The 21,173-nt window shown below is 34.9% G+C and overlaps 3 protein-coding genes and 1 long non-coding RNA gene across 5 annotated transcripts; all 4 read left to right on the top strand.

The window, feature by feature from the left end:
* The first annotated feature begins 216 nt into the window (after nucleotides 1–216).
* On the top strand, nucleotides 217–997 carry LOC136818859 (uncharacterized). 2 transcript variants are annotated; one of them, XR_010848373.1, is made up of 3 exons: nucleotides 217–255; nucleotides 673–714; nucleotides 974–997. It is a non-coding gene; the product is annotated as an uncharacterized lncRNA (long non-coding RNA). The 2 variants fall into 2 exon arrangements; XR_010848372.1 differs by lacking the exon at nucleotides 217–255 and adding an exon at nucleotides 457–503.
* Nucleotides 998–1,003: 6 nt separating this feature from the next.
* Nucleotides 1,004–2,136, top strand: LOC136818821 (uncharacterized). The gene is made up of 6 exons (XM_067075054.1): nucleotides 1,004–1,010; nucleotides 1,164–1,208; nucleotides 1,342–1,386; nucleotides 1,523–1,567; nucleotides 1,660–1,767; nucleotides 2,054–2,136. The coding sequence occupies exons 1-6, from the start codon at nucleotides 1,004–1,006 to the stop codon at nucleotides 2,134–2,136; spliced, it is 333 nt and encodes a 110-aa protein (XP_066931155.1).
* LOC136818848 (uncharacterized) lies at nucleotides 2,082–6,795 on the top strand. Its single transcript, XM_067075077.1, has 10 exons — nucleotides 2,082–2,132; nucleotides 2,475–2,506; nucleotides 2,884–3,431; nucleotides 3,736–3,912; nucleotides 4,200–4,417; nucleotides 4,719–4,997; nucleotides 5,871–5,911; nucleotides 6,098–6,156; nucleotides 6,367–6,425; nucleotides 6,716–6,795. The coding sequence occupies exons 3-10, from the start codon at nucleotides 3,073–3,075 to the stop codon at nucleotides 6,793–6,795; spliced, it is 1,272 nt and encodes a 423-aa protein (XP_066931178.1). The 5' UTR covers nucleotides 2,082–2,132; nucleotides 2,475–2,506; nucleotides 2,884–3,072.
* A 394-nt stretch (nucleotides 6,796–7,189) lies between these two features.
* Nucleotides 7,190–9,172, top strand: LOC136818855 (uncharacterized). The gene is made up of 6 exons (XM_067075085.1): nucleotides 7,190–7,237; nucleotides 7,374–7,463; nucleotides 7,702–7,767; nucleotides 8,037–8,131; nucleotides 8,275–8,377; nucleotides 8,846–9,172. The coding sequence occupies exons 3-6, from the start codon at nucleotides 7,723–7,725 to the stop codon at nucleotides 9,017–9,019; spliced, it is 417 nt and encodes a 138-aa protein (XP_066931186.1). The 5' UTR covers nucleotides 7,190–7,237; nucleotides 7,374–7,463; nucleotides 7,702–7,722; the 3' UTR covers nucleotides 9,020–9,172.
* Nucleotides 9,173–21,173: the final 12,001 nt, after the last annotated feature.

The following is a 21,173-nucleotide window of genomic DNA, read 5'->3' as shown; positions in this document are numbered from 1 at the left end:
TACTTTCATATTTTTCTCTTGCTGTGAATTTTCCTTACCTTTTTATCGACAAAGCAGTTCCAAGAAATGAACAGTAGACTACTGGTAGGTTAAAAATATTGCAATTTGTTTTTCTTGTAGTAGGCTTTTTTGAAGTTTTTTGAATTTAGATGTTCATTTTGAACATCATCATCAAATGAGTTTATGTCCCTGTGTTCATTATAGAATCACAACACTTCAGGGAAAATCTAGAGAAGACTGTTGACCCACCATCTGGTAAGTTTGATGTTGTATATTTATCACCGTGTAGAATATCATTTTGTAGTTTTAATTTCATCAAAATTTTGTATTTTGGAATTAGTATTTTCTTTTCTCAAACCCTATATTCATTAGAAACTGACCTGAACCATTCCGATGTATAAAATTTCTTGATTGAATTTTTATTATGATTTTTACAAAAGATCCAGATCCAGAATTGGAGATATGGTTTGGAAGTCAGGATTCTCTACTAGATTCTTTGAATGGTACATCTCCTTTTATTTTGACTTTTGGTTTTCGCCTATAATCTTTTATGATTCATGTGGTATTTTTATTTACTTTACACCTATTAAAACTTTTGAGAAGGGATAATATAATCACAAATAAGTTAAACTTATAAGATTAAACTCTTTTTTTATAACTTAACATTTTTAGAAGAGATTCGATTGGATGCTACCAATGTTATAATCAGTACAAGTGAGATTTTATTACTACATCGATTTCAACCTTTACTTTAAGTTGTTTTTTTTCAACAGTAGAGTTGATATACATGTCCAAGCTATAGCTAACACTATCTTTTATGAGAAAAGAGAAATGGATTTGGTGCCATTTTGTATTTTTAAATCAAATATTTCAAGCTCTCATACTAAAATGATTTCTTTGTTTGTAGTGAGCCTAACCAAAGGCCAGACTGTTATTGCTAAAAACATGTATTACAAATTATTTTTCCTGATAGGTTCTCAACTTCAAACGCCTTGCATAAAAGATGGATTGCAACAATTGCAGAATGGTAAGGAAATCGATTTTGTGTTATATTGTATTTTTTAAGTCCTCAGAATGATTTCTTTGTTTAGAGTGAACGTAATCAAGGGGCGGACTGTTGTTTAAAAATACATGTATTGTATTTATGTTTTTTTTTCCAATAGGCTCTCAAGTTCAACCACCTTCTTCCGAAAATGGATTGCCGAATAGTAAGGAAATTGTTTTTGTATTGTATTTTTAAATCAAATAATTCAAGTCCTCAGAATGATTTCTTTGCTCGGAACGAGCTGCACACTGTTGTTTAAAAAAACATGTTTTGTATTACTGTTTTTTTTCCAATAGGCTCTCAAGTTCAACCACCTTCTTCCGAAAATGGATTGCCGAATAGTAAGGAAATAGTTTTTGTATTGTATTTTTAAATCGAATAGTTCAAGTCCTCAGAATGACTTCTTTGCTCGGAACGAGCTGCACACTGTTGTTTGAAAATACATGTATTGTATTACTGTGTTTTTTTTCCCAATAGGCTCTCAAGTTCAATCACCTTCTTCCGAAAATGGATTGCCGAATGGTAAGGAAATGGATTTGCTGCAATAGATACATTTTTCAAATCAAATGTTTCAAGTCCTCCCAATATATTGATTTTTTGTTATGTATTTCAAGATTATTTGGGATTGAAGATGCCACCTCGAAGGAACCCTGCTGGTCGACCAAAGTTGCGCCCTGTAGGTTTACCTTACAACAAAAGAAAGCATGTTTCCGATAAGAAAGGTAAAACCAGCTATTTAATTTTAATACTTAACTTGCACCTAAAAAGTGACCTGTGTTCAATACAGACACTTCTTTTTGTAATAATACTTTAGGGCCAAGAATTTGATTAGTAATAGTATCCCAAATTCAAGGCTATAGAAGAATTTTGTAACTTGTAGTTTTTCTCCTCCTTGACGATTAAGATTAACAATCTCGACCATCTCAAAGTGATCGACAAATTTGAATCTTTAAACAATTTAACGAAATTTTATCAATAATTCTTAAATTTGTCTTCCTCTATATATAGTTCCTGCTGCAAAGAAAAGAAAGAAAATAGACAACCAAATCGTTTTTAATGAGAATTTGTCCACAAAAACTGTTTCACGGTAATATATTGAAATAATTACGGGGATCTGATTATTACGGAACAATCGATTGTTAATATTAGCCTATAGCAAACTCTTCTAAACCCTAAATGTTTCGTTTTAGGAAAAGGCTGCCACAAATTTTTTATTTTTTAAAAGAATTGACCTTCCCATTTAATTGTAGGAACAGAAATGTGTATTAAAATAACTTTAACAGTGAAAATTGTTTAACATCATTTGTAGCACTGAAGATGATTTTTAATCGAAAAGCTTTTGCTCAATTTTAAAAACATTGTTGTTTTTCTTTAAATTTACTTTTGGAATGGCAAAATTTCAAAGAAAAGAAAATTGTTTTAATTTCAGGGTGTCTAGTTCATCATTCAATTCAAACTTGGGTAAAAATTTAGTTTTCTATATGATACCTCTATGTAAATTGAAAAATTTAGATTTAAAAACATTTCCGGAAGAATAATCCCGCTAAAGTGTGTCCAGAAAAAAGCGGAACAGATTTAATTTAAAGAAAAATCCTCATGATTTATAGTAATATTTCAACCTAATTACTTGATTTCTTTTCTCAACAGCCTGACAAATCATCTGGGAAATGAACATATATTGATTGAACAAAGAATTTCCTTTTTTATTTTATTGTTATTATTTCAAACCCAGTGACATTAATGATTTTGAGAATCTTTTTTTCATTTAAATTAGGTCTCGCTTTTTTTGGGACAAACTTTATACACATCGTTATCAATTTTATTGTCTTATTTTTTAGATATTTTCAATTTGAAACTACCAGTTTGGGGAGGTTCACTGAATCATTCTGGTCAAACTCTTATATTTTCGGACACTTGCTTGGTAGACAGCTGGATCACTCTTTTGAAAATTGCCTTTTTGAACTGGCCACATCTTCGTACCCACAAATCCTTTCCCTCCAAAATGCAACAAGTAATGGAACTGGTAGATGCAGACCTTTACGATGGAAGTCAAACTCAAGTCTGCAGTTTGGAATAGTATACCTCTTGATAAAGGAGCAGTTAATTTTTTTGGAAATGAGCGAGCAATGTTCTTAGATCATTTATTGCCGCACGATTTCACAATCGAATCGGTTTGTTCTAGTGAGATATGCCCTCAAAAGGATTTGACAGTACGTTGTTCGGGCTACCCAACAATCACTGATGCCTCTCACTCGCACTTCGCTTTACCTCACACTCAAATCATCAATTGGTTTTTTGAGGAAGAGTCTGTTCGTCAGTGTGGAAGAAAAATGTTGCACCCTACCAATGATGACAATACGTTTTGGCAAACTAATACCGAAACAGGGTAAGCTAATGAAATACAGTACACTTCTGGTTATTGAAAACTCGAAGCTCCAAGGGAGATGGGAATATTTACTTCAAATAACTAAAAATCTCTTTCCTGTTAGATTTTTCACTGGAAAACTATATACCTTATCGGCTCTTTTTACGCCGGTCAATATTGGCGTACTTTTTCGTCACTGACTTAATAAAGGCCGGTGTAAAAAGGGCCGATAAGGCAGCAGATTTAAATCTATCAAGTAATGATATTAGTATCGAAGAAATAATGTCTTGCAAGGATTTCTTAATTAGACATGGTTTTACTTTAGACAACGTTATCCCTTCTGCAATGGCAGCCGAACTCACTTTCCAAGGACCTACAACGAAATGCCTGCCCTTGTTGCAGTTTCATTAGATGATGATATCAATGAAACTGGCATTAATATGATACCAGTTGGGAGTATCCCAGACAATTTTCAACATGAAAGTAATGGTAACAATTTCAAGTAAGTTTTAAATGTTTGACATTTTAACAAATATTAGATTTTGCAAGCACGGAAATTTGTGGAATTGATTTTTAAAATTGTATAGATTTAACTTTTAAAAATATCACGTGGACAAAGTGAAATCAAATGTCCATATATAGTATTTAATTTGCGGGCGACAAGTTTGAAAATGTAAATTTGTGAATGAGTGAAACGGTTTCCCAAAAAGGCAACAACTCACAAAAGAGAAAATTCAATTCCGAAGCTGTGGGAAATCTGATCATATTATTCAATACTTTTTAATCTAGTTTTGCTCTGATCGGAATGACCTACGTTAAACTTGCAAAGAAAGAAGACAACAAAAAGCAACACGTAGACGACTTCAGAAGAAACCGAGGCCTTCACTACGTGTGCAAAATCAAGCACAAAGATTCATGGTATCTGTATGACGGGTTAAAACCGCACGTGGAACCCACCCATAAAGAAGCTTCATACGCAAACTTTCAAATGACCTACCTCCTTTATGGTATTTTTAAAATTAGAGGCTGATCTGAATTAGCAATTTTTTATTTGATTTTAACCAAATCTGCTTTTAGGGCGGTAAAATCTATCTTGGTAAACTTTCGTGGTTTGTAGGTTTATCGGTGTATTTGTACCGTTTTTGGGTTCTAGCTTAAAGGAGACACCTCTTTTGAGTAAACCGTGAGCGTGGTCACTCAAAAGAGAATCTCAACCCAGTTTCATAGAAAGATTCAAACATAAGCACTTTGGTATTCGGTATTCTTTAGCCTTTGATATATACAATTTCTCTATTTATTTGCTTTTAGTGATACATTCGTCAACAGGATCTACCAGTGCACATTCATCAACAGGATCTACCAGTGCACATTCATCAACAGGATCTACCAGTGCACATTCATCAACAGGATCTACCAGTGTACATTCATCAACAGGATCTACCAGTGCACATTCATCAACAGGATCTACCAGTGCACATTCATCAACAGGATCTACCAGTGCACATTCATCAACAGGATCTACCAGTGCACATTCATCAACAGGATCTACCAGTGCACATTCATCAACAGGATCAACCAGTGTAACGAGTAAATACATACCCTCTGATAACTTTGCTACTTGCATCATATGAGATTTTTCGGTCCTGTACCTGTGGCCTTGAATCCCTGTCGCCCTGCTTTTTGACCCCGCCCTAATAAAAAATGGAAAACAAATTCTTTTTACTTAGGACGTTGCATTTTAATCCGGAAAATATTTGAAGGTGCGGGCTGATGGCATTTTAATGTTGCTTTAAGTTGCTTTTACTTTATTTTCTGAGAGGGTTGGTAGGTTTATAATTGAAATGATGAGCTTTTCACGACAGATTTCTCATGTTTTTTGAAAATTCAGTGTAATCAAATTTGTTTAACGTCCAATTCATTTATTTCATTCTAAAAGTTCTAAAAGCTATATTTTGGGCGCACTTGTGATGGGTTAGTGCTTTTCATAACGTGACTTTTGACCTAACATACTTGACTATTACAGCTTCCACTGACAATGACTGGACCATGACGTTGACTTTGACGTTGACTTTGACAATGATTTTTTCAGACGACAACTTCATTTTCAGAGTTTGATAAAAACTCGTGTATGTTCATTTTAATCTTTCGTTGTTGTTTTTTTATACATCTAAGTCTTAGAATTTGAGTTTTCTGGTAACTTGCTAAACGAAACTTTGAGACTTTGGTGAGTAGTGAGATGAATTCAGGAAAATCAAATCACACAATTAATGGAGCTATTCTAAAACAACATAACATAAATTTTGCAAGAAGACTGACGAAACTGACTATTAATAAATTTACTCTCCATTTGATACAAATTTTAAAAAACCTTAACCTTTTTTTTCTGATGAACGTCTAAGATCTCAAATAAAAGTTGATCTGAACCTCCTTTGTATTGATAAACTCCTTTCTTTTATTCAGCCCAACCCCCTGATTTGCTGATTTCAGCGGACAATGTGCGGGTAAGTAGTTTATACATAATTTCCTTTTTTAATTTTTCTCGATGTTGTCCAATGTTGTTACTTTTTATTATCGTTTCCTATGTTTAATGATTGATTCCCTCCCTATATAGTATATAGTGTAATAGAAGGTAAGATTAACTATTCAATATTAGAGAATAACTGTATAACCTATTTTCAAATCCACAGTCTGAAAGTTCAAGCAACCTAAAACACTTAGCAGGCAACGCGAAGAACCCAATACTTGTGTAAGATTTTTTTTTGTGTATTGATTTTTCCTTTTAGATGCTATCACATCCGATTATTGAATTCAATATCTTGTGCAGCTCGCGCAAATTTTGAATAACATCGGTTAGATTTTGAAAAAAGACTGCTTCCAAAAACTAATAAATTGCAAATTTATTTGGTGATACTTCGGTTTATTGTGATAAATCAAATTTTTTTCGTTTTCTTCTAAGCGAAGACGCAGTATCAACAGCAAATATTCGAAATATCAACGTACAACAAATGATCAAAGGTAATTTACTATTGCTCTTATTGCTCTTATTTTTATCATAAAGGGTATAAGAGTACCTTCTTCTAGTTTTTATTATAAAGGGTATAAGGGTACCTTACCTAGGAGTAATAACTGCAATGTTTTTCTCTATAATCTATAATGATATTTCACTTTCATCATATTTCAATTATGCAACAGTCTCTTTTCTAGAAATGAATGAAACAAAAATGTATGAAAAATAACAAGGAATAAAAGAAAGTAAAGTTACAAGTAAAATCTAAACTTAAATTGAAAATAAATATTTATTCTAGATTTTGGAGTTTGTACTGATGTACCTAGATGTTTTGGTAGGTCTTTTTCGTCTAAAAAAGTTGATTTTGTTCTATACTAAATCCCTATTCCAATAAGGTAAATGCGTGTGATCACGATTTTGGGTACTGCTAATGCAGATCTGTATTTCAATATTCTCTTGTTTTTTAGATTACCCTGATTTTTGTTTCACCAACTCAACGCCAAATGAAAGTAAGATGATTTTGTTTTGAAGTATTTTTGAACTATATCTGTTGTAGAATTTTTTTGGGGGGGAGTTGGTAAGGGTGATTATTGGTGGACTTTTTTCAAATAAACTCAATTTGGAAACTCTTCTTGCTAAACTATTGTATCGTTTTTAGTGCTTAAAAAGATTTGGAATACTGACGAAGCCGTTGGGATCATCATCTGTTGTATTGACAGGTTTTACATAACAGATGGGGACTTGAAAACGTTAAAAATCTGGAAAGCAATTGAATGACCAAGTTATTGATGCATATATTTGCCAATTGACAAAGAACTTGGTATTATTTAAATACTGATAATTGTTTCTCCTCTTGACCTTTTCGATTGTCTTCGTTGTTCATTAGCTCATTGTAGATTTATAAATGGACAGTTGTGATTTGTTTATGCTTTAACTTGCTTTTATTTTTGTTTCAGCCAGTTGAAGACGGAATTCAACACATTCAGTCCCACAAACTTACAAAACTTTTCAATAAAGGCACGATCACATTCGGTGTGAAAGAAAAGGTTTCTATATTTCAAGCTATTTCAAAATACTGAAAGCAACAAAATTATCATTATTGTTCACTTTTTGGCAAATATGCCACACTGATACCATTAATTTTTGTTTTCTGAAAACCAACTACCCATTATTACCATTTTGCCATTAATTAATATTTTAGTCTGATCGATTTTATCACCCTTGTACCTTTTATGTTTTCTCTACGTGCGTAATAATGGTTTATTGTCTTCAACCTTTGTACAGAAAAGCTTACAAAGTTCCAAGATGATAGTGGGTGCATTTAATATCAATAGTCATTGGATGTTTTTGGTATGTTCTATTTTCTCAATTTTAATTTCTCCTTTACAGCCTGCCAAATTGTACTACCGAGAGGAACGAATTTGTTATTTTTAAATTGCTTCGTTTTTAAACTTGTAGTCTCTACTGAGTTCGGTCCAGTAAGAACCAAAACAAAAAAAGTCACAAGCGAAAAATGACTCTGCGAATTTCTTTGTAAGTTATAATATCCAGAAAAAAAACAATTCATGATAAACGAAAATCAAAATCCGCTCTTTGAACTTTTTATACGATTTACATAGGTGATTTACCCGGCTTTAAAAGAAGTCAAACTGTACAATTCGTTGGGTTTGGGACATTCCGCTGGTGTTGAAACGGATATTCTACAAAAATGGAGGTAACCTTTTTTTTACTAAGTAAATATCTTTCTCTTTAGATGCTCAAAATACGCACTATAACTCGTGAAGTAATCAATTTGTAATCATATTTTCAATATTTTTTATTCTGTACTGGCTTTAACCTTTTTCATTGAAATTTTAGGGTTGCTTGCAAAATACTTGACTTGGACGGGAGCTGGAAGATTTCTTCTCAAATCAGTGCTATGCAAGAAGACACAGTATCTTGTGGTGCATTCTGCCTTAGCGTATGTTATAAACTTTTTAAAGTTTTTTTTGTATATGGAAGACCATTGTGAATAATAAATTAGGCGAAAAGTTGAATTTACAGTTTTGAAGAAATAGTATTGCAATATTTCTACCTATCGGTAGTATCCCTTTGAGTGTTATATATATTCACACGCTTTTGATAAGAATATACTTTATGAGAATATTCATGATGAAATTGGCTAAAAAGTTGAGAATGTCCGAAGAAAAAATTAAGAATATTTATGATGAAATGTAACCACATTCTTATAAAAAAGTGCATTCAGCGTGTCCGAAAAAAAGTGGAACAGAATTTGTGTAAAGAAAAATTCTAATGATTTTTAACCCTACAGTAATAAACTTTCCTTTTTTTTTACTTATCGAAAAAGAACTTAATTACCCGGTAAAACGATTTTGAGAATTTTCTTCCATTAGACCATGAGCATTTTTATTTACACCATTATTTTTAGTTTGCAGAAAGTGTTGTCCTTGGGGAGCCTGTTAAGAAAGCGTTGTCGAAGAGAGATGTGGCAGACTTTAGATTAAAAATCGGACATGCTATCATCGAGAAATCAGGTAAGAATAAGTGTCAAACTTCTTCATACATTTTACGGATATACTTTTTGATTTATCAATCAACATAAAAGGGCTTGCGGAACGAGCGTTCTGTTTTCGCAAAGCGAAGAAATTTCAAAATGTTTAAGAAATCGACGACTCCATTATTAATACAGAATTTAAAAAACAAACTAATAAGACCTTTACATTTCACCAAGAATTTATTGCCAGTGAGTCATAACAATAATTTCAAAGAAGAAGATGTTGAAAAAATTAAAAGACAGATAAAAAAGTCATTTGTACTAGATGTTGTAATACTTTTGTAGTACTAGTAGTTTCAAAAAGTCTTCCTGGAAAAAGTATAAAGATATCTGCTCAATACAACTTTTCACAAGGTACAACAACAAAAATAAAAAAATAAAACTGTAAAGAGTAACATCGTAGCATGGTCATGGACTTGGTAACATAGAGGGATTACAGTAGTATTTAAAAGGGTAACACAGTCAGAGTATTTCATACAGAGCTTTTAAACTGAAAATAATTTGATGAGTTTTAAAAGATCCTTCTAGAATTTTTCAACAAACGTATCCTGTGAAAAAAAGACCCTATTTCAATCATGAAGTCATTAAAACAATAACACATTGATGTGATGTTTTAGTAATAATGTAGTCTTTCTCGTCATTGTTTTGATTCTGTAGTTTTAAAATATTACATTAAATATTACAATAAATCTGACATTGTAATATGGATATGATAGTTTAGAATGTCATAACTAAAAGTGGTAAAGAATAAAATACATTTTTACAAAAATATCACTAATTTATAAATTCACTAACTAGTCATAACTAACTTTCATACATTCATGCAATCAAAAAAGCAAATCCTGCAATGACTTCAAACCCCTTGAAACATTCCAATATTATAAGGCAGCGATCACGAACCTCTCCGGATGAATTACATTTTGCCAGTAACATGTTCAAAAATTTTGAGGAAAATGCTGTGAAAGAGCTTATTGTATTTGGAAATTATTTAAAGTGCTTGAAATGAATAATGACCACCAGCAGCAGTGAATTTGAAATTTTCTACTACTGACTTAAAAAGATTAAAAATAAAATGGAAGTGTAGTTTCTGATTTCTGCCTTAACATGTAAAATTTAATGTCATTAAGCATCACATGTCACACACAAAACATCCCATGTACCACCAAAACATTCACAATTTGTCCCCCTTCTTGTGTTGCATTATATTATTTATCGTAGCTACACAATATTAATATTGAATCTTGATGGGAATCTGGTAATGTCTCGGTTTGCTTGATCTCTTATGTCGTGTTGAATAATAGACCTTATTGAAGTTTTTGAATTTTCTAAAAAAGCGATGTGTATTACAATAGAATTCCCTCGAGGAGTTCCTAAGAGATATTATTTGTAATACACTCGAAACAATCCCCACAATGCATCACTTTTTTAGAAAAGTCAAAAACTCTGATAAGGTCCATTAATAAATAATGTGTCTGTTCTTCGCAGCATAGGGTACCTCCTCTACAAATGTTACTGACCACAATCACCCAATATTCGATGGCGTATGTATGATCTTTGTCGTAAAAGCGTTTACTCAAATACGCTGAACCGTGTGTAGACAAACGTGACAAAAAAATCATTGTTCGGCTGAATGTAAAGTTTAACCATGACATGACATTTCCAATAAAATTATAAAGTCCAAATGTTAAAATATTTTCGAAATCCAAATGTTGCTTTTTTTAAATCTGACTTGACAGTTGCAGAATATTTGGTTTGATCTCGAGCCATAAAAATAGTTTTCGATGGGATCAAATGATGTAGTAGAAATGGTTACTCCAATCAATTGTCACAAAAATGTGCCATGCAGTATGGATGCCACAAGGTAAACAACCATCTGTCAAACCATTGCATTTATCGAAAATTTCAAGTTGACAAAAAAAAAAAAAAAACAGCCACACACATTTGTCACATTAGCAAGTGGATGGTAGGACAGCTCTCCTCTCCCAGAGGAAGTGGTAAAAACCCTCAAGAATGATACTCGAGTAAAATTTCCAATAAGTGTGAGCAGCAGTAACGTTATTTTACAAGCAAAAGATGCCTTCCAGCTTAAAAAATCAGCAGGATCCTGCCTTGAACTTCTTGACAAAAATCACCATCTTTGTTTCGCAAGTCTGCAAAAGTGAAAGTAGCAGCAACGACATAAAAACAAACATCTCGCACTTGATTGGATAGTCAAACTCGATATAACACTTTTATTTTGCTCGGGGTTTTTTCGTGAACCAAATCGGTAGCATTTCTCGAACATATACAAATTTACGTCCCGCGTTCGAAGATCTTGCCAAAGGATGCGGAACGCGCGTTTGAGCGCGCTGCGCGCGCTCAAACGCACGTTCCGCAAAAATGATAGTACTTTTTTAATTATAAAAAATACTGTATTACTTTATCTTTTTAGGAGGTGGGTTATGGTGTCACAAGACATGTAGGATATGCAGAGCAGACAAGCAAGAAATTTCATTTTTCTATACTTTCCAAATTTCTAAACCTATAACTAACAAATCAAATCTTGGCCTGTAAGAGGTGAAACCCTACTGATAAAAATATTTTTCATAGGTAAAGAAATTCTGTTTTTCGTCATTTTTATAGATCCCATCCTGAACAAAATATTTATGTACTGCACACAAATCAACGTAAAATTCGTAAGCTTTTCCCCCACTTAGGTTCGATGCTTGAAGTGCATTCCTGAAAGGTATTATCATAAGAAGTGTCTTATCAAGACAAGAGAAAGACTTGCTAAAGCCAGAGAAAGACTCGTTGTAAGTGTGCTTGATCTCCTAATTTCTAGTACCTTATAGTCTGGAATAAGCGGGATGGGTGGAAAATGTTTCAAAATGTTATAGTAGAGAGGTTTTGGGGGATTATGGCAGAGGGGAGTTGGATGGGTTTCTAAAGATGTATGAGTACTAAAATAACTTCAGTGTGCTTGGTTTCAAAATACATTTATATCAAATTACCATTATATTCCTTCTTTCAGACCGCACAGGAGATGCAATCATTAAAGGAAGGGGAAGTTTTGTTGCGGAAACGCATAGACTTGAAGGTGAAGGTGTGTCATGGGTGCAACGGATCCATTGCTAGTGGACCACTTCGTCCACCGCACGATATTTGCATCGCACGTAAAGAGAAGAGGAAGAAGTCTGGTGCAAGCTTAACCGACTCTAATTCCTTCGTTCTGACAAATGTTCATTATCACCCTAGACGCTCCTGTATAAATGTCAATCCATCTTTCTTGAAAATATCGAAGGCTATAAAACTTGACCAGACCTATACAACTTTTTTGAAGGAAAATGGTATCTTTGGCTAGTAGTAGGGGGGAATTTTTTTTTTTTAATTCGCTCGATTATTTTGGTCAAAGAACTTGTTATACATTTTTTGAAAGCTAACGGGTAGGGGAATCAAAATAGCTTAGATTCCAATTTTTTTTCGGATATAGTATAGGTGATTTTAGTACCTAGCTCGAGAGATCGAGCTTCAAAAAGCGCAAAAACTGGACAAGACAACTGTTTCTGGCTGAAAGACACTGTTTTTAAGGGTTTCTTTTCCGACCAATACAATCGAGCGACTTTACAAAATACCCTCTACTATAGTGTTGTTATTAAGGGCTCTGACCATAGTGAATTTTTAATATTTGCCACTTACAAAATATAAATTTCTACTTGATGTAGCCCCCAAAACTGTGGCATGTTATACATATTGAAAATTATCTGAAAATTTAAGAATCGCAATGAAAAAATTTGACGAATAGGAGGGCGTTGCTCTTGTGGTCGTGAAGAATTTTATTTTTAAGATTAGACGATTTAAGGAACGCTTTTTCGAATTTTTTAGAATAGTTTTATTGCGTACTTTCTGGAGATTTAATTCTCATTTAAGATTTTCTATATGTGTGCTTTTAAAGAGATTTGTATATTTTTTAAAGTGTATATATATTATAGCTCGGGACAGTATATTTTCTACGTGTGCCTTTTAAAGTGATTTACAGATTTTACTTGATTTTATTATATACTATGTTTTATATTTTAGCCTGGAACAATTTTATATTAACGGTGTATTTTTCTATGTAAGGTTTTGAACTTTCAGTGTTTTAAACGATTTTTTAAATGTAGATGGGCCGTGTTTCATATATATCAAAGCATCTTACTTTATTTACGGCATATTTTTCTATGTAAGTTTTAGAACTTTCAGTGTTTTAAAGTTTTTTTTAAATGTAGATAGGCCGTGCTTCATATATATCAAAGCATCTTACTTTATTTACTGTGTATTTTTTTCAAAGCTCAAATATAACCAGAATTGGATTTCACGTCAAATTTTATGAATTTCAACCATCTGATAGAAATTTTGAAATCTGGTGTCTTATAAACAAGGAGTGGCTTATTTCTAGGGGTTGGAAATTATACTCCTATAAACTAAACTAAACTAATAAGCATTAACTAACTCATATTTATCGATTATAAGGACACTATAAGGACACTCTTTTCGGCCGTTAGAATTTTTAGTTTAAAAACAATTTATCTAGGTTATTCATGATTCACCCTGCTTCTTTGGGTTTTTTTGTGTCTCTTACGTCATAGTTATTAAAAGTTGCGGCAAGTCGAGTCTGATTCCTTTAGAATGTGCTGTTATAACCTGTTGGTACTCCACTCAAACTCGCTCAAAAGTCACTGCAGATTGATGCTGACGTCATATTTGACCTACCAGTAATCTAGCACAATTAGTAAAAGTCACGGCAGTTATCACCTTGCCGGCACTCTAGCCAAATTCACTCAAAAGTCACGGCATATTCAATGTGGCTTGTTATAATCCTGCCGGTACGCTAGCCACAATTAGTAAAAGTCACGGCAGATCGAATATGGCTTGTTATAATCCTGCCGGTACGCTAGCCACAATTAGTAAAAGTCACGGCAGATCGAATATGGCTGTTTTAATCCTGCTGGTACACTAGCCACAAGTAAAAGTCACGGCAGATCGAATATGGCTTGTTATAATCCTGCCGGTACGCTAGCCACAATTAGTCAAAAGTCACGGCAGATTCGAATATGGCTTGTTATAATCCTGCCGGTACTCTAGCCACAATTCACTCAAAAGTCACGGCAGATTCGAATATGGCTTGTTATAATCCTGCCGGTACGCTAGCCACAATTAGTAAAAGTCACGGCAGATTCAATGTGGCTTGTTATAACCCTACCGGCACTCTAGTCAAATTCACTTAGAAGTCACGGCAGATTGATACTGACGTCACACTAGACCTGCCGGTACGCTAGCCACAATTAGTAAAAGTCACGGCAGATCGAATATGGCTTGTTATAATCCTGCCGGTACGCTAGCCACAATTAGTAAAAGTCACGGCAGATCGAATGTGGCTTGTTATAACCTGCCTGCACTTTAGTCAAATTCATTTAAAGTCACGGCAGATCGATGCTGACGTCACATTTGACCTGCCGGCACTCTGGCCAAAATAATGAAAGTCACGGCAGATTCAATGTGGCTTGTTATAACCTGCCTGCACTTTAGTCAAATTCATTGGCGACAGGGAACACGGGATTCAAGGCCACAGGTACAGGACCGAAAAATCTCATATGATGCAAGTAGCAAAGTTATCAGAGGGTATGTATTTACTCGTTACACTGTTTGATCCTGTTGATGAATGTGCACTGGTAGATCCTGTTGATGAATGTGCACTGGTAGATCCTGTTGATGAATGTGCACTGGTAGATCCTGTTGATGAATGTGCACTGGTAGATCCTGTTGATGAATGTGCACTGGTAGATCCTGTTGATGAATGTGCACTGGTAGATCCTGTTGATGAATGTGCACTGGTAGATCCTGTTGATGAATGTGCACTGGTAGATCCTGTTGATGAATGTGCACTGGTAGATCCTGTTGACGAATGTATCACTAAAAGCAAATAAATAGAGAAATTGTATATATCAAAGGCTAAAGAATACCGAATACCAAAGTGCTTATGTTTGAATCTTTCTATGAAACTGGGTTGAGATTCTCTTTTGAGTGACCACGCTCACGGTTTACTCAAAAGAGGTGTCTCCTTTAAGCTAGAACCCAAAAACGGTACACTGCATTTATGGGAATATTTTTTGATGGATGATATATCGTAAATGAGCTTATTAAGTCTGATGTTGTTCTCATTCGACATGTTACTGCTGGTAGGGCTGCGGTACATGCATGCAAAAACCAGTAAGTCATTACCACTTACGCGAACTTCTATGATACAAGCTTCAATAAAGTTGACTTGATTTATTGATTTGGTCACATTAACAATCAAATGCTGAGCTGATGCGTGGGCAAGAATGATAACTCCACGGCCAATGTTGGTATCTATATTCGTATGACAAACAACTTTATAATCTTTGAATTCGTACTCGTGTAGTTCTCTTAGTGTTCCATGTTTTGGTTTTACTTCACATATGGCAACAATGTGTGGTTGTTGTTTCTCTACGTTTTGTATAAGTTCTTTCTTTTTGCCTGATGTTAGAATATCAGCGTTGCAGTAATAAAACCTGATACCATTTATTGTTAGGTCATGGCGAGAAACTTGATTCAGACCTTTTTGATTTATTGTTCTTTTGTTTTTTGTGTTTGAGTGAGATTTTGTTGAACACAACTTTCTTGGTTGCATTTTCTGTTTGGGGTTTCGTCTTGATCTTGATGAGGAAGAATCCGTTCCCCGCACTCTCCATTTTGCATTTTCGGAGTTATTATTTGCGTTACGTTCTTTAGCTTGGTCCGAAAGTTTTTTTAATTGGTTTCTTTCATCGGGTGTTAGATCTTCAGTGATACCGACTGCCCTATATTTTTCAATACCCTTAAGAAGACAAAGATTGCCAAAGAGTGTGGACTTTTCTCTCTCGTTTGAGAGAAAACCAAAAGAGGTCGCTTCTTCTCTTCTGACGGACTTCCAAGACGAGTGACACGCTTGATTTCAACCCGGGAGTGTGTATCTCTAACAAGATCTTGTGCCCACTTGAGGTCGTCATTAGTTTCTTGCTCAGTTAATCCGTGAAATATGATGTTGGGAGACCTTTTGAATTTATCGTTCTCTTCCGCGTCCTCCTCTCGCCATGCTTCAGATGTTCCCGAGATCTTAGTAGCGTCAGCGTACGACTTATTTAAAATGGATTTTAGCGCAGTTTTGATTAGTGTTTCTACATCCTCTTTGAACTTCTCCATGTTCGCGTCCATTTTTTGTTCGACGTACTCCAAAGTATGGAGTGCAGGCCCAGTGCAGGATTCTTGTCCATTTTTTTCTTCAGTTCTGCAAGTTCTTTTTTCTTTGAATCAGCTTCAGCCTTGCTAGCTTCACATTTCTTGAGAATTTCTTTCTCCTTTTCTGATTTCACCTTTATGATATTTTCACAGTTCGTAACGTCTCTTTTTAATGATTTGATTTGTTGACTTAGAAGGATACTTGTTGGCGATATTCTTTGACATTTCGATACAGTTTATGCAAATAAACTTGATGCCCTTCTTTTTATCTTTGATAAGCTGTATATAATAAGCTGGAAGTTCAGTGCAGGAGTAATGTAGGAGAAACACTTCTCATGCATTCGGCACAGTTAAAACGGTCCTTTTTACGATCTGTGATGAAATGCGATGGTCGGCATGTTTGAATTTCTTCTATGCTTGTATGGAGCTCGCCAGATGCAGAGGGTGATGGTGATGGTGGACTGACTCGGCTACTGCGAAGAATCTTCTTCATTTTGGTTGATGGTGAAAGAATTTTTGAAAGATTGATCAAAAGTTATAAATTTTTGAGAAAAATTTCAAAAATTATGTTGAAAAAACTCAGAGCTCCTTATACGAAGGTTTACCAAAGTTTAGTCGCAATTTGATGTACCCTTGTGCGTGCCTAATTGTAGAGGGGTCATTTTGGAATTGTTGGAGAAAAATATCAATCCACTTCACTTTATAATGACCCCTCCCAATATATTTGCAAAAAGTCATTGCGCTTGCATGTTTTATACAGCCAGTAAATCAGCCCTTAGCCTGAAGACTGTCGCGAGTCTTGACCCATTGCTTAAAGACGTTGTCAAAATCCATGGTCTCCATGATAAGAACGTTTCAAACTACTTCTATCACAAATGTGTCGGAAAAATTAGGTTGCAGAATGGTACAAAGAGAGATTTGAAAGGGGAATGGACGAACAATTTGAAGGGGATGGGCAAGGCCATTCACTTTGATATAAACCGTTTAAAGAAGGAGAAGCTATCCTTCGACGATTTGATTAATTACCAACCGGAATGCTGGCTGAGGAATCGACCACCAGGACTGGTAGAACTTGTGAAAGGACTTCGTGGGTATTCCACATCAACGAATATCAAAAGGAGAAACCTTCGGGTTGTCTATATAATCGAGTGTATTTACCACTCCAGAAATAACCGTCTAATACTGCCTCTATCGTTTATCGTAACCTTTGACAACATCAAATGTCCAGATGCGCCATGTCAGCTAGGATGTCTGCCCTTTTGACGCCAGGGGGAGCCCACAGTTTATTAGAAACTGGATATTCGCAGGCACAAATGAAATGCTCCTTTTTCTTGGGTGGGACGGAAAGTCGTCTTTAGACAATGCTCAAGTTGTGGGGAAAACATACAGCCTCAAACTAAATAGCAAAATGCCAGCTAGTGTGATCACAGTGTACTCGCATGTCAAGATAGGGGACAAGAAGATGCAATGGGATGCATCAAAGAAGCACAGAACAGATATACATGTGAATGTAGAGTTAGAAAACCAATTCCGATTCATTTGGAATGGTATAATTTCTGACCGCATGAAGGCTGTTTGGGAATGCATTGAAGATATTGACGAACTTGTCAAAGAGAGAACCAACTGCCAGGACTACAAATACTGTTTGAATGAGAAATGTGGGTATAAAAGTGCTGCCAACTACACGCGTTGCCACGAATGTTGAGATGGTGATCTCGCTAAACGCAAATTTGAAATCAAAAGACGCAAAGCAAAACTAAGCTAGGGGAGTGTTGCAGGGCTGTTCCGCAAGGGGATGTAATGAAAAAGGAAAGGGTTATTGGAGAACCGGACATGCACAACCCAAATTCATACGTCACTATTGCAGACTCGCTTCGCAATTTTGGCCGTAGGGCAGGTAATTGTGAGAGTGATCTGTAAAAGTAACCTTTTAAGATTTACATTGTCATAGTTTTGTCTTTTTTCATAAAATAGTGTGGATCTTTCAAATAGAGATTTTACCCGACCAGGCACAAAACAATACGAGACACTTGCCATGGATTCCGTTACACGATATCTTTTTCTTTTTCATAGGCATTGTTTTCTACGGGACCGGTGATAGAGAATGGTGGTTCGTTGAGGTTGATGGTACCATATATCAAATCATGAACGAACTGGTCAAGAATGTTATTTCATGCTCCTCATGTAATGGAAGCTTTTACGGACTTAACGGTTTTACGGTACGGAACCTGTGCCGACATTTAAGTCTGTGACAAATAAAAATTTTTCCATTCATAAAAATCCCTACTAGAACAAAACTTAACGGCCTTAATGCAAAGGCGATAAATGTTTTGTATATTGTCTTTAAATTTAGCCTTGACGTTAGTGTTACCTTCCAGGTAAACCTATTGCTACAATAACTTTGTATCGGTTCAAAATTAATTTGGAAACGTAAAAATGTATATCACTCACAAAATTTCTTTAACTTGTCTCATCCAGGCGCATGACTGCAGTACCATTCCTCAACTCAAATATATATAGAATGAAAATAAAATGTTTTCTCCTGTCAGATCTACAAACAACAAAGAATGGCCGAATTCTTTTTCCTCTTAGAGAGACGATGTTATAATGAAAGGGTAATTAGTCCTCTCTGGGTCCCTCTGTCTTTATCCTGGCTTGGGACAGGCTGAAGGCGACATTACCCCAGCGGCCTGTACAAGATGACAACAAACTCCAGGTAGACTGACAGGAGAAGAAAACAAAAAATGAATCAACGAAGGTATATAGCTGATTAAAGAACTTTCGTAAGTCATTGATTTTGTTTTTGATGCTGGCAATTGCAAATACATCGCTATTTCAAAAAATGATAAAGCATACTGGTCAAAGACAAAACCCAAATCTTCTGTGGCCTTTACTCAAAATTCGTTGAAGACAGCTATGAAGCATCTTATTAAAAATATGTTTTTTCAAGGCAGGTGACATTATTATGTGTCAGGTGATAGGAATTCCCATGAGAATTTATCCAGCACCGTTTTGGGCTAATCTCTTCCTCTACCAATATGAACAACGGTACATAAGCAAGCTCACCGAGGAAGATAAGGTTAAAGCTCGTCATTTTCATTTAACAAAGAGATTCATTGACGATTTGTGTGCTATCAATGATGGGAACTTGTTTCAATCTGTGTATGGAGAAATCTGTCCAGATGAACTTGAACTCAAAATTGAACATTCTGGATCTCATGCTTCTTTTTTAAACCTAGATATTTCCATCAACGACGGGATTTTTATTCTTCGTCTGTAGGTGAACTTCTCAGGATTGCTCAATCAACGTTACTTTTCGAGGACCTGAAAGTTAAAGGAATAGTGTATTGCTACGCAAATCAAAATATTATGGTCACGTGTCTGGAATTTGATTTTTGTAAAAGCTCTCTCGTGCCTCTCCCAATTCTCCACAAAACTGCGTCTTTGACTTTTCAGCATCGATTCTTCAACAATTGACACTTCTTACTTCGAAAATTCGACACGTTTACAGCTTGACGATAGTTGAAAGTGTAGCCCGACCAGACGGGTCATCCTCACCTGAACAAATTGGACAGGCATTGCCCTCAGGGGGCATACTGGATTCATTACCCTCAGGGTGCATACTGGATTCATTATCCTCATCAACTGTAAAGTCATACCTCGCTGGTTTCTTGCACGTTCGTTTCGATTTTGAAGCTGATGTCGTTTTACTTTTATATTTCGATCTTACGATCACCCTCAGGTCTAAAATCAATAAAAACCAGAATTAAAATCCATTTAAAAATGTTTATCAACATATCTAAAAGTTCCTTACCATTTTCCTTTGAAAATAACCAATCTTATTTGAAGGAGTCCTTCGTAGAAAGAGGTGAAAGTGGAAGGGTTTGTTTTGTTTATGTTTTGACGAAATTGAAAGTGCTTTTTACGAATCAAATGGCCATTGAACTCCACTTTCTAACTTGATTGACAACTCGGCATATAAAATTTGAAAACTTGCGATAACCTTCTACTGTATGATACAGTGCCTTTTCCTTCGAGCGACTGTACTTGCCGAGAGAAAAAGAAGAATGATTTGAAAATAAAATCGATCTTTCAAAACCTTTTAGGGCTTTAGTAATAAATAGGTTGAATTAATCCAGGAGAGCACATACCAATTGTTATATAAGAAACAGGGGGGAATTGAAAAAAATTCTCTCAGTTGCTTGAAGCACTTAATCTAGAAACATGTTCTTTTGCAAGGTTTTCAGTGCTTGGCGGCTGACCCCCTAGTGTTTGAGGGTCGTAGTCGAGTTTAGTTGCTCGTGGAATCAAAGGTTCTTTGTATGCTTTACGACGATTTACAATTTGGATAGACAGCTTTCGAACATGTGGTTAGGTTGTGGGTAGGTTTTTGTACCTTTACTGCTTGAAAATGAAATTACTTCACACGTTTGTTGAGCTTTCTGGCGAGAACTTGGCCCCTACTTTTAGCTTTCTATCCTATTCGAAAATTATGTATGTTATGGTCAATCGCAGCCAGTAGCATTTTAACAGTATAGTTCTGAAACTCGAAAGCTTTTCTTTTGGGAGCATACTTTAACATCATTGAATTAAAGTTTTCAACAAAGTTGGTAACAAAAGAGGTAACAATGTCAGTGGAAATAAATAAATGTTCTTTTAATCTTTCAGAAGATATTCTCAAAATACACTGTCCTTGAGATTCAAGTTCTATGACAATATTCAATACTTTGTAAATGAGAAAATTTCTTTGGGTAAGAGATGAAATTTAACGGATAATGAAATTGAACATAAACTTGTTTCGTGGACGAAGTTTTACTTAATTTTTGTGTATTAGAAGGCTAATATCTTCAATACTAATAGTGAGAATGTTCAGAGCAATCTTGAGTTCTACTAAAGATACAGTTTATAAAAGAAATCAAATGACTTTAACAACCAAGTGCAATAATTC

Source organism: Clytia hemisphaerica, unplaced genomic scaffold, assembly GCF_902728285.1.
Source record: "Clytia hemisphaerica strain Z4C2 unplaced genomic scaffold, Clytia hemisphaerica genome assembly, whole genome shotgun sequence".
NCBI lineage: Eukaryota > Metazoa > Cnidaria > Hydrozoa > Leptothecata > Clytiidae > Clytia > Clytia hemisphaerica.
Note: the sequence above shows the minus strand (reverse complement) of the source record. Positions and strands in the feature narration are given on the sequence as shown.

Coding starts and splice junctions, on each gene's coding strand:
- LOC136818821 (XM_067075054.1), top strand. Junction 1,209..1,341: donor CGAAAATGGATTGCCGAATA/GTAAGGAAATTG, acceptor TTTTTCCAATAG/GCTCTCAAGTTCAACCACCT. Junction 1,387..1,522: donor CGAAAATGGATTGCCGAATA/GTAAGGAAATAG, acceptor TTTTCCCAATAG/GCTCTCAAGTTCAATCACCT.
- LOC136818848 (XM_067075077.1), top strand. CDS start 3,073: ATGCAGACCTTTACGATGGAAGTCAAACTCAAGTCTGCAGTTTGGAAT. Junction 4,418..4,718: donor AATGACCTACCTCCTTTATG/GTATTTTTAAAA, acceptor ATTTGCTTTTAG/TGATACATTCGTCAACAGGA. Junction 6,426..6,715: donor CGTACAACAAATGATCAAAG/GTAATTTACTAT, acceptor TATTTATTCTAG/ATTTTGGAGTTTGTACTGAT.
- LOC136818855 (XM_067075085.1), top strand. CDS start 7,723: ATGATAGTGGGTGCATTTAATATCAATAGTCATTGGATGTTTTTG. Junction 8,132..8,274: donor GATATTCTACAAAAATGGAG/GTAACCTTTTTT, acceptor TTGAAATTTTAG/GGTTGCTTGCAAAATACTTG. Junction 8,378..8,845: donor GTGGTGCATTCTGCCTTAGC/GTATGTTATAAA, acceptor CATTATTTTTAG/TTTGCAGAAAGTGTTGTCCT.